This window comes from Scophthalmus maximus, chromosome 11 (genome assembly GCF_022379125.1).
Source record: "Scophthalmus maximus strain ysfricsl-2021 chromosome 11, ASM2237912v1, whole genome shotgun sequence".
Taxonomy (NCBI): domain Eukaryota; kingdom Metazoa; phylum Chordata; class Actinopteri; order Pleuronectiformes; family Scophthalmidae; genus Scophthalmus; species Scophthalmus maximus.
Genome location: NC_061525.1, coordinates 14120187 through 14139628, shown reverse-complemented (window position 1 = coordinate 14139628; position 19442 = coordinate 14120187). Strand labels below are relative to the sequence as shown.

General features: G+C 39.0%; 1 protein-coding gene across 1 annotated transcript in view; it reads left to right on the top strand.

The window, feature by feature from the left end:
• The window catches only part of drd2a (dopamine receptor D2a), a 30799-nt gene extending 11760 nt beyond the window's left edge, over positions 1-19039 (top strand). Inside the window, exons 3-9 of the mRNA XM_047335818.1 lie at positions 4872-5182; positions 10500-10609; positions 14397-14533; positions 15639-15847; positions 16851-16937; positions 17332-17722; positions 18061-19039. Of these exons, the coding sequence (XP_047191774.1) occupies positions 4904-5182; positions 10500-10609; positions 14397-14533; positions 15639-15847; positions 16851-16937; positions 17332-17722; positions 18061-18257 (1410 nt within the window). The 5' untranslated portion in view covers positions 4872-4903 and the 3' untranslated portion in view covers positions 18258-19039. The remainder of the gene's footprint in view (positions 1-4871; positions 5183-10499; positions 10610-14396; positions 14534-15638; positions 15848-16850; positions 16938-17331; positions 17723-18060) is intronic.
• The last annotated feature ends 403 nt before the right edge of the window (positions 19040-19442 follow it).

Below are 19442 nucleotides of genomic sequence, written 5' to 3'. Positions count from 1 at the left end.
ACAAATTTAAGAGTCATGTTTTCACAAAGGCCCAGAGACGGAGCTGTAATTACTGGAGTGCTTCAAAAAGACAATACACTGAATAACACGTGTTAATGGACAAAGTGCATGCATGTGTTTGTTCAATAACACAGAGCACAGATTGAGAGGTATGTTTCCAAAGCAGGAAATTGCAGCAAAAAATTATTATTACGCAAGCGTAAAGCATGCTCGAGAGCAAGTCTCCTTCTCATGCGTTTATTACTGGCACAGTGCCAATACCTAATCACACGGACAAAATTACACCAAACCGGGCAGAAGGCCAATTTCTCAGGCATCCTTGTCTATGAATTTAGCTTTCCTGCCCAGTTATCTATTTCTCTCTGTCTAATTTATCTTCTTCTCTTTGTGATTTCCCCTCCAGTTTGTCCAGACCAAAGTCCTTTATTAATCTGGTCTCAGTCTGTTTTTTGATCAAGATTGACACAATGTGGTCAAAGATGATGTTTAGACTGAACTGTCAAACCAGTCACTGTGACTGATGTGTGTATCTGCCTCACGTAATTGTCAGTTTGAGCGCTTGGCTTGGTGTTTGTGAATTAGATTGAGGTAACCTGTTCTTTGTAATAAGTATTAAAAAGTAAATTGTTCAATATTCATTTAGCAGCTTACTATTTCATTTTCGTTATGCCCTCTAAGCTGTGAAGTTATTAAGTTAAGCCTCTTTGCTACTTTTCCTTGATCCTTCATTATCACAGTCAAAGTAGAAACAACTATAAGCACCAAAACTGGAAAAAGTTTGAGAAGAGGAAAATACAGGACCCACTGGATCAATTCAACTTTCGCTAAAAACCTATCGTGCCAACAGCAAAACATTTCCTTTTTGAAGAAATCCCTTCATGTATCAGTCTTTTCAAAGCCTTTTCAAATCCTAATTACAAAGAAGCTGATTATTAGTTTTCAAATCGAGGGGAAACAGATGTTTGTGGGAACAACTTGAAACTGGTAAATTAAAAATTGAGACATTGTCAGTGATTTGTAAGATCTTTTACCAGGCAAGCAAACTCTCATCGTCTGATAATTAGGTATTTTCTATACCTCACTCATCAGCCACCGTTCCTGCGTCACATTGTGTAAGAATAGTCACACAAGCACAGAAGTATTAGTGCAAGAAAATCACTTGTGAAAAGAAAAAGAAAAAAGACAGCAGGGAACCCTGGATGCTACCTTGTGAAACCCCACAACTAACTGCCATGACCTCTGCAAGAGGCCGACCAGCCTCAATCCACACTCCACTCCAACACCATAGTAGGAGAGCACCACTGGTGTAGCATATTGACAGTAGAAATTATTTAGTGATGGGAAAATGTCCACATTTATGCTCCATTTAATATCTCTGCATCCATGTAACCATTCTGTTCACGATTCCTCATGTGACCCTGACCTCTGACTTACCTGTGGAGAAGGACATTATTATTATTACGCTCCGGTACAGGTCACAGAGGACATCGTTTAAAGAAAATGAGATATTGAAGGCTGCAGGGAGAGAGCAGAGGTTTTTACTTGATACTCAAGCACCAGCTATCAGGCCAGCAGTGAGAACAGTCTCACGTGCTGTAAGTAGAGCGGGCAAATAAATAAGATTAGACAGCACAGGGCATCTGCAGGGTACACACACAGACTGTTGCCCCAGAGCAATACTTATACATCTTAAGAGGAGCATCCTTTCCAAACTCACCCCCTTATTCTCCCCCTCCTTTTTTTCTCTCACAGCTTCTCTCTAAATCCTTTTTCTCCCTCTTGCTGCACTAAATCTTTCCTCTACTCCCCTCTGGTTTATTTTCTTATTAAGCTAACTACTGGGCTCAGAAATTGTCAAGAGTCCTTGCTGCTGTACTGTTTTGCTCACATAAACATACGACACACAGTATTGACGTACATACATCTTGTTTTGAAGAAGTTTTGTTTTCGCTTTTGCATGTATAGTTGATAGACTGTGAGACATGACAGCTCCCCCAAACTGATGCCAAATCATCTCAATTGCCCCTTCGTGGTTGGTTGCAGTATAGGTCACTGGATGGGACATGGATCACACCAAAAAGTCAATAAACGTGTTAAATTTTTCTCAAAGATGGTACCTGTTATTTTAGGGTAGTTCTTATGAACTGATGTATGTTCAAGGTGTTTTGTTTTTTTAAATCGGACGACATGCCATGCATGACGGCTGAGAGTGACGCATGATGGGTCGACCACTGTGCAGACTCTGGCTCCAAATGACGTCAAAAGTGCAAGATGTTGGCACCTGTATTCAGGATATTTTTCATTTAATTTCTTTATATATCTCTTCATAGTTGGGATTCATGCAGCCCTGTAATTACCTTTTCAGGTTTTAGAATTCACAGTCAAGGCCAGAATAAGTGTGCAGACATGTGTGAAAGAATGAGGTAATCTAATTAGTGCAGTGACATTCAGATGAACTTTAGGTTTTTACCTTAACCTGAACCCATTAAAAAACACATGTTGCTAGAAGAGTTTGTCCTTCCCAAGTGCAACGTGTCCCGATCAACTGAGATTTCCAAGGACCTCTGAAAGACGTCTGAACGTCCTCCTCATATAAAGCTGCATAGGGCACAATAGCATCTCTAAATGTCTTCTTAAGGCAACAGTTAAGCAGATGACTTTAACTAATAGCATTGCTGCTTAAGTCAGTTAAAAAACTCCATATTAAGCTCAAGTAGATGACAAAAAGCTGTAGGGTAGGGTTTTTCAGACACCTACAGAGATATATGAAGATAAAACACAATGTGGCTTCTCAGGTTTGCTTAAGATAACCTGGATGCATCTATGTTAATGTTTCAAAAAAGAAAACACTGCATATGAACTTAGACTCAACATACAATTGGATAATATTTAAGTTGACTTCTGCACTGGGATTCCGTCTCCAACTGGGATTCCAGTTGGAGACGGGATACAAAACTACATATTGCTTGGAGTTGCACAGAAATGGATTCTGAAATTCAGCTGAAGCTAATGTGATGATTTAATGTCTCAGTACTGTTTTTTTTGCTGCCCTGACAGATAATAACACACAGGAAATTGTGTACAGAAATACCCTCTTGGTTTGTCTGACTCAGACACATCAAGCTGAAATTAGGAATACATTATTAATAAAGACCACACCATCATCATCTCTTACAATGGAGTACTGTACCTGTAAGTGACCTTTTCCGTAAGTCTTGAACTTTGACTTTCTGAGCATCTTGGTTGGTTTATTAAATCAAAAAATGTTAACGCAATTTCAGGGTTATCTGTGTTTTGAAAAGTGCTGGGTCAACATGATAAGAAATAAAAAACACACAACAGTTGATCTATGGAGGGCCTTAACTGAAGGTGATCTGCAATTTGCAATAACAGAGACAAAGTCCTGATCCCAAGCCATGGGAGAGATACCAAATGTAATAAATGTACTGAAAGTGTTTTGCAAAAGCAAAGCCTAGACACATTGGAAAACTGTAGATACTCAATATCATTAATTCACGCTTTAGCTTTATTCCACCAGAATTGAGCAGTACTGCTTTTGGTGACAGATCACAGCTATCACCTAACGAGGTAAAATTGCAAGACAAAATCTGCAGTAACAATTAAATGTGTAGAAAATGATTGCTAGGTTGTGAAAATGAGACAAGGTGCAGAGATAAAAATGAGTTAGATGTAGATGGGGATTTGAAGTAGGGTGTAGTCAGCAGGAGCAGCAGCCTGAAAGGGTGTGAGTGAGAGGGAAGGGGGTAGTACAAATGGAGCTGGGAAAGTGGAGAATGACATAAGCATTAATCTAGACAGGTATGCGTTAAGTGCACGGCTAAAAGTTCTGTAAAATAAGATGTGCCTGTATACTTCTGACTTTATCCAAAAATGATGAGCTGTGCAGCTTTATCAAGTTTGCAGTGTTGGGTTTAGAGTATTACAATTGGAAATCTGTTGTGTCACATGAACTGAGGGGTAGACGAAGAGTGGTGTCATTGTAATCCAATAAGGAAATGAGGCAAAGTACCCTTCAAATATTCATAAGGCACATTGGGATCATAATCATATTCCAGTTCAGCATTGGGGTTGCATGTAAACTTGAGTTGTTTGCACAGCCCCACTGTTCAATTGCCTCACCAAATCTGACACCTCAGTTGCTTTTTTTGTTTCTTTTCTATTTGCTACTGCTGAACAAACCAGTTGATATAACACAATTGCGGACACAAGATGGTTCACACCCAAACCCATGGATGATGGCCTGACTTAAATATCTCACTTTTGGTGAGAAACACTGAATGTAAACACAACTCTTTGTTTGCAAGAAAGGTCTCACTCCTGTTTTTCTTTAGACAAAGTATGACAAATATAATGAAAAGCACTTGCTGTGAGAGATGATTGTGATTTCTAAAGAAAAAACTTCCTACACCACACGAAATGCATAACTAATGTCACAATATGTTTTATACACAAGGCCACTCACCAGAAATTTACATATTATAAAGATAGAAGATATATGATGTATTCTAATTTATGCCAGCACCCGTTTATAGTCATTTTTTCCTTCATTGCATTCAAGTTGCCAAGGACTCATGGTCATAGTTTGATCAGATATATGGTAATGTGGTAGATTCCTTCAACATGATTTTATACACTATAAATAAAAAAATATGTATATATATGAATATGGACCAATTACTGGGTACCACAGGTTTGAAGAGATTATACAAACTGCATCTGAAAATTATACATTTGCAATGTAGCTATTTTTGGTTTTTGCTTTAGTCTCACCTTCACTAACTGCAAACATTCATATGAACACTGCTACACATTCCAATGCGGCTGTCTCTCTTTGTCTAAATTTTTTGCAGGGCCCATTCTTGGCCTTCGTCGTTCACAGCTAATGGATGTCTTTACCCAGTATGCCTACAATGACAGTTTCTATGACAATGGGACATGGCGCTTCAACGAAACAGATCAAGAGCACAAGCACCCATACAACTACTATGCCATGCTGCTTACTCTGCTCATCTTCGTCATCGTCTTCGGCAATGTGCTGGTGTGCATTGCTGTGTCGAGGGAGAAGGCTCTGCAGACCACCACCAACTACCTGATTGTCAGCCTGGCTGTCGCTGACCTTCTGGTGGCCACACTGGTCATGCCCTGGGTCGTCTACTTGGAGGTAGGACAACAAAGATGTGCACACACCCACACACATTTTCCATATGTATGTGTATGTATGTCTAGTCTTTGTACATACTTGAAGAGACATACATAAGCTGGCATGCCCTATGCAGCAAACATAATCTCTATACATATACCTCTTTTTCTCTCTGTGTTAAAATTGTGTCATCAAAACAGCATAAGAAAACAAAAGGCAATAGTGATTTGCAGACTTGCAATTTATATCATGTCCAATACCACAAATGTGGTATCTGTCAGCACAAAATGAGATGGTAGGCTCGGAAAACTATCAATACTTTATTTTTGCAGAGGAAAATGCAAATGCATATAATGCAAACAACATGCATTTATAATGAATTGTGGTTCCAGCCAAGCAAGCTGCCCACAGTTTTCAGGAGGCAAAAACACAAGGTGAAACAAGGGTGAAGGCTAATGTGTTCACATCAGCATTGTAAATATCCGTCCTGCAGTGGTTAAAGGACTGCAATAGCCGCGACATGTGTCATGACAAGTCTATTTAGTCAGAGGTCATGTGTTTATGAATAATTCTACCTAATTCTAGGAAACGTCATTGTTCATTCACTCCTGTGTGGGGTAGTGCAGAGCTGCCTGTTAACCTCTGCAAACTAAAAGAGAGCAGAGACTCGGGTTGAGCATAAAGTCATTTCCAATCTACTAAATCAATATCTAGCAGGATGTGGTCATATCTTTACGAAATAAATATCTCTCCACTGTATCTCTCTGTTTTGCTCATAACTCTGTTTGTCTTCTCAGTCCTGGGGTTATTTCTGACCATCACGCTTTAGGTCATGCTGGCTGATGTAGAGATAGGCAATCTAAGACTACAGGGACTCCAAACCTCCCGTGTCTCTCAGTGATTCATGATGATTATCACTGGGATTGGATTACAGTTTTTAAATCCATAGGATGTCATGGTCTTCATCTGTTTCTATGTATGTTTGTTCGTGCATACAACACAGTGGCGAATGGAAAAGCAATCTTACAGAACTATTACTTTCAGAAATGCAGAATAGAATTAAAATACTTTTATTGACACCAATCATTGAACTAAAGTTTGTTTATCCGTAACCTGTCCAGTTCAGTTTGAGCAAATTTTACATGCAAACAATTTGGTCAAATACATTTGATCCGTACCCCTGCAGTCGCCGGTGGTTCACATGGGCATATATAAAGTCAGCTGCTGTCAGACAAAGTTTATCTCAAACACACCTATTACTGACTACATTTACTGATAGGTCAATAGGGAATGCAATAGGTCAAGCTAATAGTGAGTACCCTCTGCTGGATCACAAGGCAAACCACTTCAAATGTCCTGATGTGCTTCTAGACAGTATATTTTGAATTCAAACAGCCCTTCTTCCCCTTGTTCACCTGGCTACATTTATATTAGTGGTGACATTTGGATACAGCATCAGGTTACAAGAACACAATCTCAGTAGACAGCTGCTCTCTTGGCTCTGTTGATTAATTCCTTACAACCCTACATCATGAGGACAGGAGCAAGCATCATCAAGTGTTAAGGGCAATTTCAGGGGCTTGATTCATGGATTCAAGGAGAATTTTTGCAATTCCATAAAATTGGTAGATACCAAAACATTTTGGATTTTATATGGAAGCAACAGAGGCTGAGATATTTGGACTTAAGTTCCTCGTATGGCTCAAGCTCCAGAATCCCTACATCTCATATTGCAGAAGGATAGCCCTCACATTATTTTATTTGACCATCCTGGTGAATACTCACATCTTTTACATGCTCTCAGTTTGTAACACAGGCTGAATTCCTTGTGATGAGTTAACCTATTGTTTATGATGTAAGCCATATCAGTTATTTGGTATTTAAACATTTGAGACTTTATCCTCTGACATAATTTGCCGTCAAACTTTTTCAGTATATATACTATATATATAGTATATATATAATCGGGTATACCTTATGTGTTCTGTAGGGAAATCTTTGAGAAGGAAACAGGATACATCTGAGGGCTGTTGATGTTGGATCAATGAGGGTGGACCTCCAATATTTAGCTATTTTTGCTCACTTATGTGTTTGCTGAGGTAAATAGGGGATTGGTTAAGAATTGATTACAGTGTTTCCTGAGCATGTTTCCCCTTTTTTTGGGGGGGGGGGGGGGGGGGGGGGTGTTAATGGCAGTGCTAATGGTATCCCATCCCAGACAATTATATGACTACAACATAGAAAACAGTTCCATTTAAACAGTTTCTTACATACAGAGGGAATTAAACTCCTTCTGTTTTATAGATATTTTTTCTCCCTACAAGCTGAAAATAACAATTTGGGTGATAATAGCAATCCTCCTGAGATCAAAATGATGAGAACTAAGTACTGGCTGTTTGTCAGAGTCAAATGGATTACCCAGCATGTGTTTGCAATGTGCAATGGGATGCTCATCTGATTCTGATTCATCGTTCTTTTCATTGTCTTCTGTATGTGCAGGTATTTTATTTTTATAACTTTGTTCTCATGGAGCATAGCCATAACTAAGCTTTTCGTTTTAGTGATGTATCAGCATGAAACTCAATGAGAGCTTAGTCACAGGGTGTGGGCAGGCCATTCAACTTGCCCTTTAATATTAAATGCTAAATTAGCATTCATAACCACCGTTTTTGCTTTCTCTCAAGTGTGACTGATTTTGAAAGCATATGGAGGAGACATCATGCATGACTCAAGGTTCACAGTTTGTTAAAAGGTGACATATTATGCTCATATTCAGGTTCATACTTTTAATTTGGGTTACCACTTGAAAAGGTTTACATGCTCTACTGTAATGCGTCAATGTTCTCAAATTGCTCATTCTTGCAGCTCCCCCTTTCACCCTCTGTCTAAAATGCCTGGATTTCTTAAATCCCCCCCTCCCGATGAACCCCAGTCTGCTCTGATTGTCCAGTCGACCCATTCTGTTGTGATTGATCAACTGCTTTCAAAATGTGTAGGAAATGTCTTGCCCCTTCACCAGTAATGTAGAGATTCTCAGATTAAAGGCGGGGTTACCCCAAAAGAGTCCAACTGTGACATCAGTGTGGGAAAGTAATGTGAAGCAGTGGTTCAGAGCCAAGCCGCATTTAACCCGCCCACAAAAATGACAGGGGGGTCTTTTTTCAGTTTGTTGGCCGGCAGGCACCACAGATTCCCAAATGTATGCGCGCAAACACTGAAAAATTAATTTAGCATGATATGTAACCTTTAAAATCAAGGTGAGTAAAATAAAAACAACATTTTTTGGGATATTGGACCCTCAGTCTAAAAAGTGATGTAGATCCAAACCAGGAAGAAATGTCAGTAATATTATATAAAAAAAAAATTATTAAAAACATATATTAAGTTCATGCATTAAGCTCAGAATGTTGCCTCAACTGTGAATAAACAATTTCCATTTAATAACAACAAAATCTATATATAAAGTAAATAACAGGACAAGTAGCCAACAACCAAAATCGGCCAGTAAAAAAGAATTAATAAAAGCAAGTTAAGCATAAGAGCAATTTACAGGTAATTCTACTAAAATTGATAGTAATAAATGTAAATAGTTCATACTTGTGTGTCATCTAAGGTTTGTAAATGTATATCATGACATGATTATTCCCTCCTGTCAATAAGAAAGTCCATCCAACACAGTAATACAGAGATGATTGATGAGTACTATTTGTCATATGTCTGGTCATTATGTGTAATGTCGCTGACACGTAACATGTGTATAAGATGTGTGCCATGCTTTTTAACAGCTTTCTGAGTTGTGTACTTTGTCTTTGTATTACTTCTTGAGTTGTTTCTATGCCTGCACCTCACCTTTTTTTTATTGATAAAGATCGTTGTTTATCATTATTATTGTGAAGGCCATAAAGACAGCTGACTAATTGATGAAAGTGTTTCATTTCAATCTGATTTTAAGGTGACATCTACAAGTGCTCTTTCTAACCACTGCCCCATTTTTGCATTTTCAATTTCCTAGCAACTTATTTGTGCTAATATGATATATTTTGACTTTGATATGCTCTGCACAGTCTGAGGGAATTGAGAGTTGGAGAGTGACAATTGTTAGAAAATAAGCATGCCCTACAGTATATATTTCATAAGAATTATTATTTAGAATATATTTGTATTGATTTCAGTGGCTGAGAGATAAAAGAGCAGTTTAATATCCGTCGAAAGTGTCTCCATAAACTGATACAAATAGACCTGTGCTTCAGCCATGAGGACCTGTAATAGTTTTCGGCTCGTGTGAGGCTTCATGTGTTTTGGGCTGCAGCACTGATGAGCACATGAAAACCATATGGGTGTGTTGGTTAAATTGGTTAGAGGAGCAACTTGTAGTATGACATAAAGATAATAAAAAACAAGAAATTGAGAGATAGTTGTGAAGGAGAGAAACAGGCAGAACGAAAGCAGCGAACACGATGGTAGAACACAGAGATGCAGAGAAGACAAATGTCAAGAGCAAAAGGTTGAACAAAAAGAGGAGGAGGGAGGAGAGGTTGCAGCAGGGAGAAGGGTGCTCATTAGGCTGTCAGATCGTTCTGCCATCACTGCTAGTATTGTAGACACCAGCAACAGCATATGGCTCTTTAAGGTGGCGCTTAATTTTACAGAGACACGGCCTAGGGACAAAGATTAATTAGTCACAGGGAGGTAAGAGTCTTCCCCTTTACCCTTTTTAGAGCTATGGGAGGAGGCAGGTAGGACGTAGTGTCAAATGAGGTGGGTGGTACCCAGACTGTCAACACAGAAGTATGAATACAAGTAGGTTTTGATCATGTCTTTGGTTGAAAGCCACCGGAGGCTGCAGACCTGGATGCAGGTTAAAGGACAATTATCTGACTAACACCTAGGGCGTTTAGCTCTGGACAATCTATAGTGTTTTAATTTGTGCTGCTGTCAGTGAAATGATGTAAAGACCTATGACGTCCCCGAACAATCAAGTCAGACTCTCTTCCAATTTCCATCATGTCAGATTTAACATACTTTTGATAATATGAATACAACACACTGAATGTTAACACTATGTTTTTGACCTGTTCACTCTATTTTCTGTTAGTCCCCATCCACGACTACGAGCACATTTTATTTTATGCTTAACCCTTCAAACCTCCTCTATTCTTTCCCCTATATGGATTAGTTTTGCTCTTTATTTCTCCTCACTGTTATGGGCATGGAAACGATGTGAAAAGAGCCTCCACTGTCAGGAATCCTTTTTGTTGCAGCCGGAGAGCAGGCAAGTGCCTTTATTCTGTTGACTGCTGCTGTAAACTGCCAATTGTTGATGCTTTTCTTTTTCTAGGTAGTGGGAGAGTGGCGCTTTAGCAAGATCCACTGTGACATCTTTGTCACTCTAGATGTGATGATGTGTACAGCGAGCATCCTCAATCTCTGTGCCATCAGCATTGATCGGTGAGTTTGTCACTTCACAGATTGTTGAGCCCTGCCTGGCATGCTTCCTGCATGGATTCCTAATGGAAATCTTTACCTCCTGAATAACAGAAGGGTAATTTATAAGTGTTTGATGTCTATCAAAGCACACATGCAAGTTTACAGATTAAATGCAATTTCCACTTATAGATTTCACACAATTATTATCATAATTTCATGATAATGTCAAGACACTGCAATTTCTTCAAACATTAATTCAAAATCTTAAATTGCAGCTAATTTTGGAAGTAATTTTGGAAGTAAAAGTGTGCATACTTTAATGAACACCTGTGGACAATAAAGTCTAACTAACTAACTAACTACCTATGGCATTTGTTTAGGAGTATGTAATCTACTGACAACAACTAACAAACAATCACACAAATGGGCATATCACAGGAAAACTTAAAGTTAGTAGATACTCTAGATTATAAATACAAGCACATCTCTGTCAATACACTTACATCAGAAATATGTACTTTAAAAAAATCAAATAGCTCAAGTAATAAACAGAATGCAAGGAAGGATGAGATAGAAAAAAGCAGGTGAATAATTAAAATCGCTTTCTAAAACTGTGGAGGTGAGAGGAGATCAGATTAGCCCTGAATGCCCAAGAAAGTATATAATCTTATATTACGCTCATGTAAGAAGACGATCATTATATAATAGTAGCTATAAATGTAGTCTGTGTTCACCTCCAGTGGTGCAGTGATGTAGAACTGTACACCAGGGCGGAGTCAGTGCACTATGACATCACTGTCAGGCAATGTAAAAGTGCAACAGAGAACATTTGATGCTGGTCGTGATCAGATATGTAAAAGACTTGAAGTCAGGAAAGCATAAAAAAATGGATTTTCAGCCTGGCTTTTAGTTCCTCTTTGATTTCGTCAAAACTCATTCAAAAGCCCCTGAAATATATTGATTGTGTGAGTGTGAAGCAACTCTATTCACTAATGAAAACAAAAGTCTGACCATGAAAAATTGTTGTCATTTACACCTGCAATCCCTGATTTGTTTGATCTTTGATAGTCTCTCTGCAGTTTGCTGCTGGACTGGTAGTGTACAGTGGGTATGGTTTATTTCTTGTAAAAAGCTGCATTTTGCAGCTGAAAACTTCGTAATGAGAGGAGCTAAAGAATCAAAACAGTAGCAGAAAGGCAAAACAGTGTTAGAAGACAGAGATGTGAGCGGAGGAAACTGTAGAGTTTAGTGATAATTCTCTGTGGGTTCATAACTCCAAGCGAACATTTACACATACACATAATCATCATTTGAGTTGTTGTCAATATTTTCAAAAATTACTATACCACATTTAAATAAATACACAAACAAATAAAATGCAATTTAAAACACCTGAGCTTGACAGCAAGGCATGGCTTGTCCTCGTCCTCCTGGATTCATTAATGCGTCCTCCAAAAATAAATTCAATAACATTGTTATGTAAGTGGTATGATAACTCGGTGATTGATGGCACATAATAATCACAAACAGCTGAAGGAAGCTGTGTTGCACTGGGGAACTGTTCATCTGAAGGGTTGAACTTTCAATATTAAAAACTGTAAGAAGTAATTATGTAAAGCTGACAACCAGGAGGTGTATTTACAGAGTCAGAGCTTGGTTTATTGTGAATGAAGCACGGATAGTTGGATAGTTCTGAAGAATACCAAACATTTCCCATTTTTTCCATTTTTTATAATTCAGTCATATTTAATTTTACATGATTTTCTGCTTGGCTTCATTTTCATCGCAAAACCCATATGCAAGATAAATATTCACAATGGTCCCACACAGACACAAATTCAACTCTTATTGAAGAGACTGAATTAGAATACAAATGTCTCTCCTATGTGGGGAAAAGGTTATTAGTCCGAATAATGTCATAGGTCATTGTTTACTGTATGTGACTGTGAAATGATTGTTACAAGCATGCCAGAGAGGAATTGCATCCACATTTACATTTAGATATTATTCATATAATTTGTGCTTGCATGCTGTATATTCGTCACTGACAGGATGAGTTTGACTTAGCTTTTCCTGGCTTGAGTGCATTTCAGTGTCGACCCATGTGACTCCGATGTGTAGAAGTTCAGATCGGAGTTTCCAAAAACTGTGTTTCCTAATTCAGCCGCTAAAGGCAGCATCACAATGTATACATCAAAGGATTGTTCTATCTCTGCTAGCTTTGTTGTTATTTAACACTTTGGAGCAAATTGGAGCAGTGGAAGCTGTTCACAAAACACGCTTTTTTGAAAATCTGTGGGTTGCAGAAAAGCATAGACATCTCTCATATGTTATTTTATTATTGTACTAAATTACAGGCATATTTACATATATTATTAAGAGGCAAACTTCCAAAAAATGTGGACCATATTTAGCCTTTTAAGTACCAATACTTGACGTGGCATGCAGATTTGCAAATCCCGTTAATTAAAAACTGCAGATGTAATGGCCGTATCATTTGTGAGACCATGTGAAAGCTGTTAAAATATCTTTAAGGTGCCAGTATTGGTTACAATCAACTAATCTAAAACAGGACAGATTCTACCTTAAATTGCATAGATATTCTTACCACTGGGAGCAGTGGAAACACCCTGTAAAAGCAAAATTTACAAATCATTGCCTTTTAAGTTGATTAAGTTAATTTAGCTAACAGTTGCTTAATTGCACATCCAGCGAGAGCAAAATTCCCTATCATTTGGAGTCATGTTACAGTTCACCTGGGACCCAGTGTTCTCCTCTTAGCTCTGTTTCCCTGCAACTGAAAACAACACTTTGAGCAGTGAGTAATGAACCAAAACAGTGACGTTTGAACAGTTGTGGGCTGGCAGATAGACAATGAGCTTAACTTGTGAAATAGCTCTGTAAGGCTGACGGAGCTGCAAATATGAAGGGTCCTTAATGAAAGGTTGATGTAAGAGTGAAGGAGGCAATGCGCAATGTAGCCAACATCATTAGCTGCACACGGATTACCTGAGCGTTGACTTGTTGTTTTTGCGAAAAGCTAAAATTTCATTTCAAATGGCTATTAAAATGAGGTTTTTTTTGCAATTCTACATGCGTTAACTATCTCTGCTCTGCTACTTGCGGTGCAGAGGGGTCCGTATCCAGCCCATAAATTGCAATACAGGTGGCGGTGGACAAGATTTTTCTTTCTAACAATGAAGCTGGTTATGTCTTCACCCTGCAAACGAACTGTGGGCCAATTTGTTTCACCCATGACTTTGGAAAACTATGTTGCACAAGCCTTGGAAACATACCTGGAATAGTACAATTACCTTAGATTTATTCTTATTTCCATTCTGTGTTTTCATAAGGAAACCCATTCACAATTGTCTAAAAACCTTGCTCACTTGGTCTTTCAAACCCAATAACACCGAAAAAGAAATTGCATTTCCTGGTGATTCCAGCAAGCTCACTAATAAGATCAACCAATGAAGCAAGGTTAAAGATAAGGTCTTTCCTGCGAGCCACTGGAGGATAAAAATACAGCAACATCATCTTCATGTAAATGGCAGCCCACAGCACATAGGTGTTTCAAAAGGGCCAGTCCACCATCTCACTAGATCTAATCCAAGATGACATGTCTTGTTTATCCAATTTGTAGATTCCATGTTCTCGGTCCAACTTTGAAACCTTCCACCGACAAAGAAACACAACTGGAAACAGGAAGAGGATACATTTACCCATAGATCCCGGATGATTAAGAGAGAGGTGTCAAGTTTCCATACATTCTAATGAAAGCATCAATTTTTTTCTTCAACCTTTACAGCTACACAGCAGTTGCATTGCCAATGCTGTACAATACTCGCTACAGTTCCAGGAGACGGGTCACAGTAATGATCTCTGTTGTGTGGGTACTGTCTTTCGCCATATCATGCCCCCTGTTGTTTGGCCTGAACAACACAGGTAAGAGAGATCCCCGCACAGATCTGCTCTACTGTCTTTGAAGTAAAAATGTTTTTTCATGGTGTATACTAAATTGGCGGAGTTTTAGTGGTGGTTTATTGTATTATTCATGGGTACATCCACTGCACAGTACAGGACGTACACTGACGATACATATACATTAACTGTCATTTCTTTTTAAATGCTTGCACATATTTCCTTTGTGTTGCACTTAAGCAGAATGTCAATGCCAGTGTCCATTTGCAATTTCTACATAAGTGAATAAAAGCTACCACATTTGTGAAGTTTTATAGACTTACCCCTGCCTGTAACAAATTAGTTCATGTTGATGTGTAACTAGCCTCCGTGAACTTTTGGCCCCTATGTTGCTTAAATCCACAGAACAGGGGCTTTAAAGGAGGATTACAGTTAAATCAGGTTCCGATTAATGGGTTTTTGGAGAGGCTGACATGTTTGTGACAGATTCTTGTTGCATCCTGTCACTTTGAAGCTCCACTCAGCCCTTTGAGAGTCTGAATGTAACGTCAATTCAGCCTGGACTCAAATGTTTCGATCTGAGAATCCCACAACTGCTTTAAAGTGGCTGCAGATCTGTGTACGCTGCTGGAAGCATGAATTTGTGTCGTAAATTGAAGCAGTGGAGTTTTTACCCACAGTAAAACCGACTGAAACAAGAGATGAACAGTGGCCTTCCATGTCAAACTTGTGTTTTCTTTTTGATTCTACATTCCCATAGTGCTAACTTCTTGCCACACCTCCAGATTCTAAAGCATCAAGCCCATTTGTAAAAACTATTAAGACTATGTCTCCACCCAATGAGTGAACTGAATTTGATTTGTAAGATTAGGGTGCCCCTTTAATTTATCACTCTCTACCTCGTGAGCCACTGCCAACCTGTAGTGTGAAGGTAACTGTGAGGGAGCGTAAAGAGAGGTAGCCAGGAATAAAACATTGTGGGAATGACTAACTAAGAAGTGTGTCGCAGTAGTTAAATATTTTGATGAATCGTGACCAACACACCAAACTGCACACAAAAAACCCCAATTTTTAATGGAACATAACATCCAGTCTGAAGCCTTTATTCATCCTGTGCTTATCTCCACAGCTACTCGCGATGAGTCTCTCTGTGTGATTGCCAATCCGGCTTTTGTGGTCTACTCTTCCATTGTGTCCTTCTATGTTCCCTTCATCATCACCTTGCTGGTTTATGTGCAAATTTATGTGGTCCTGAGGAAGCGCAGAAAACGTGTAAACACAAAACCCAAGCAGCGTATCTGTCAGGCTGCGGACGCTGATGTGGCCACATCGCTGAAGGTGAGCCCCTTTAACAAAACGCCTCCTGTTTACAGCTAACACTAATACCGCTTCAGCATAAAAACTGATATTGACTATATTATATCAGAGCACTTTATCTTTTCAGAACATTTTAGATTGGTCTCTTTTTTAACTACATGCATGTTGGGGGGGGGCTCACAAAATTAAAATATGTAATGAAACTGCAATCAAAATATGATCATACTTGATGGTTTATTAACAGGTATTGTATTACATAACAGCATTCTTTAAAGGGGAAAGTAGAGGATTGATTTTCCAGGAAATACAGGACAGCATTCAAGTCAAAGGATTGAAATGGCAAGGCTGAGGTATACCTGAGGCATTTTTTTGTGCGTTTTTCCTCCCTTTGCATGTAATAGAAATACACTGGTTCAATCCTGGAGACCAAATATATACTTTACGTTACATTTACTGATATTTTTCAGTGTCAAAAGCTGCCATGCAACACTAGCTATAATGGCCCTCAAATAACCTTTGAACGATTGATTTCGCTGACAGTAAAAGTCAATAGGCTCTGCACAGGAAGCCAAGTAATGCTTTTGATCCAGTTCACTACATTAATCGTGTTCATGCATGGCTTTACACTGTGGTCTCTGTGTGCATGTAAGAGAATACCACACATTACTATTCACTTTGATGACCTGCAATGTAATTACATGGCAGCATATTGACAGAGTTTGTATATATTCATTACAGAGTTAAAGATCACAGTTTAAATTTGGGTCCACTTATGCTGTTAATTGTTGGATGAGTTTGTTTCCTCTTTTTGAATCCCAGACCACAAATTTGCTTCACACTGTCAGGTTAACTGACTTGCAGCTACAGTTGAAGCTGCAGATCAGATTCTGGCTAAACTGCCTTTCTGTTCAGGAGCTCAATGTAGCCTCATTCGACCCAGTAGGCAGTGCTTCGCCAGCCCTTTTGTCAGTTGTGCTTTGACATTGTATCCTCTCCTTGCCTGACACAGCTGCTTTCCTTTCAGGATAAGTGCACTCATCCAGAGGATGTGAGGTTGTGCACCATGATTGTTAAATCTAATGGGAGTTTTCCTGTCAACAAGAAGAAAGTGGTGTGTGCTCTTTTTTTCCCCCCTTTGTTTAATTGTTGGAAACGTTTTGCCCGTAATGGATTTAGTGAGGTGTCCCCTTGAAGTTTACCTCCATTTCTCAGAGGAAATACAGCCTGAAAGGGCACCTCTCTGCCTTTTTGAGCACGGCAAATCTAAATCAAAGACTTAAATGTGTCTATTTGATAATTTATCCACAAGGGTTTCAAATAGTTGCTCCTGATTCGACACGCTCGTGGATAACTATGATGTGGATGAATGAGAATGTCCACAGACATTTTGATAATTTATCCGTTTATTATCCATCATTTTAAAATGTCACCCATCATACAATAACCTTTACGGAAAATGACCATCTGCTTCCATGTTTGTTTGTTTTAATTCTGTCCTTGCTCAGATTTTCATCAAGGATGTAGTCAATGAGGGGGAAGATTTGGAGCTGGACGAACTTAACAACAGCGGCAGCAGCAGCCAGAAACAGAAGCAGCAGTCACAGTGTGCTCTTGGAGACATTCCAGCCACAAGCCATCAGCTACTGATGCCCAGTAAGGCTAACACTAGCCCCACCTCCTCACCTCCCACTCCCCCTGAGGAGGCCCAGAAAGCAGAGAAGAATGGAGACCCCACCAAGGAGGCTCTGAGGGATCCACCACCTGTTGTGACTAAAGCCTTCCAGACGCAAGCCTTACCTAATGGCAAAACTCAGACCTCTGTGAAAACTATGAACAAGAGAAAGATCTCCCAGCAGAAGGAGAAGAAGGCCACTCAGATGTTAGCCATTGTTCTTGGTAAGTTGGTCCTCTTGCTACTGGTTCCCCATGATGATACGTGATATTACAGATAAATTGAATTAGAGTTGAACAGACATCAAACCAAGACGAAATGTGTGTTTGCCCAGTTAATCTTATTGTGTAGAGTTTCTTTTCTGTATGACCTAAAACAGAACTTAAAAACAAGTCAGACAGTGATGTAACTGAGGGAAACCATTCTGATTCTTATACCTGACAGTGCAACTCCACCGTATGTTACCCATATTTGGGACTCTAATATAAGAGCTTCCTTCTTTGTCACATTCCTCTCTAGCTGTCTTTTTCTAACGCTTCATTTTTTTCTCATATCTCCTCAGGTGTATTCATCATATGTTGGCTGCCGTTTTTCATTACACATATCTTGAACACCCACTGCACAAAATGCAAGGTTACTGCTGAGATGTATAACGCTTTCACTTGGCTTGGCTACGTGAATAGTGCTGTAAATCCCATCATATACACTACCTTCAATGTTGAGTTCAGAAAGGCGTTCATTAAGATCTTGCACTGCTAAACTGCAACATCACTTGTCTCACAAGACTGAGGGAGGAGCGATGAATGAAAACATCTCTTCTGTCAAATACCTCATCCTGCTAAGGAAAATGCACCACAGGGGGAAGCTGCGATTTGCTTTTTAAAGAGACAGAACTGAGTGGTCGGAAAAACTGACAGTGTCTTACTTAATGACATGTTGGCTCTAATTGTGAATTGTTTGTGGACTCCAAATCACTGAATGTAAAACAAGAAATGTGTGTAACAATGACTTGTTTAATGGAGAAAAGAAAAATGTACTATCGTTCTCTAAAATTATTGTGCTTGTCGCGTAAGGAGCCATCTGTGTAAACCACACACGTACACGTTGCAAACTGCTATTTATTGTGTGTAATTTATATTTTGATGAATTTTTTGCAAATCTTATAGATATCAAGTCAGTGTTCATTGCAGTGTTAAAACTGAGGCGTGAGCTCTGAATCTTAAAACCTATCACTGATTGGAATATATATTTAAGACAAGAGACAATTTACTTGCTGTATGATGTGGCAATGCCAATATCCACATATTTGCAATTTTATAAATTGAAAAATCATATGTTATTATTATCATCATTATTATCCTTCTTCTTATTATCATTTTGCTGTACATAGTTTTTCTTAACACATTAACTGTGATTATGCCTGCAATGGAAATGTGATGCATGCTACACTGCTCCTCTACTTGACTTCTCATGAAATGTGTTGAGCAAAAAATTTTGAAAGATGTCCAATAAATGAAGTTATGACACACTGTAAAGTGCCACTTGAATGTCAGTGTTTGCTGTGTGCATACAGATACCAGACACCCATAAATAACCTGTCATTATTTACCAGCCTCGCTCTTATCCCCAGGATTGGTCTGCAGCTGAGTAATGTTTACTGCAAGTAACTGGGGCTGCAGTGCAGTTGTCCTGTGGCAAACTAATGAACTGTACAGTATGTGGACTGCAGCTTCCAGGTATAATCCTGTGGATATGTGCATCCCCAGAGGCAGCTCCCCAGGGCTTTTGCTGAGTAAGAAGGAGGTGAATGTGGCAAAACTGAAAAAGCAGTTACAGGAATACATCAGTGTACTGTATATTGCCGCAAAAAAAAAACTACATCACTTTTACTTCAACAATAAAGACATTATTATCACCAAAGATATGTGAAAGCATTGATGAATA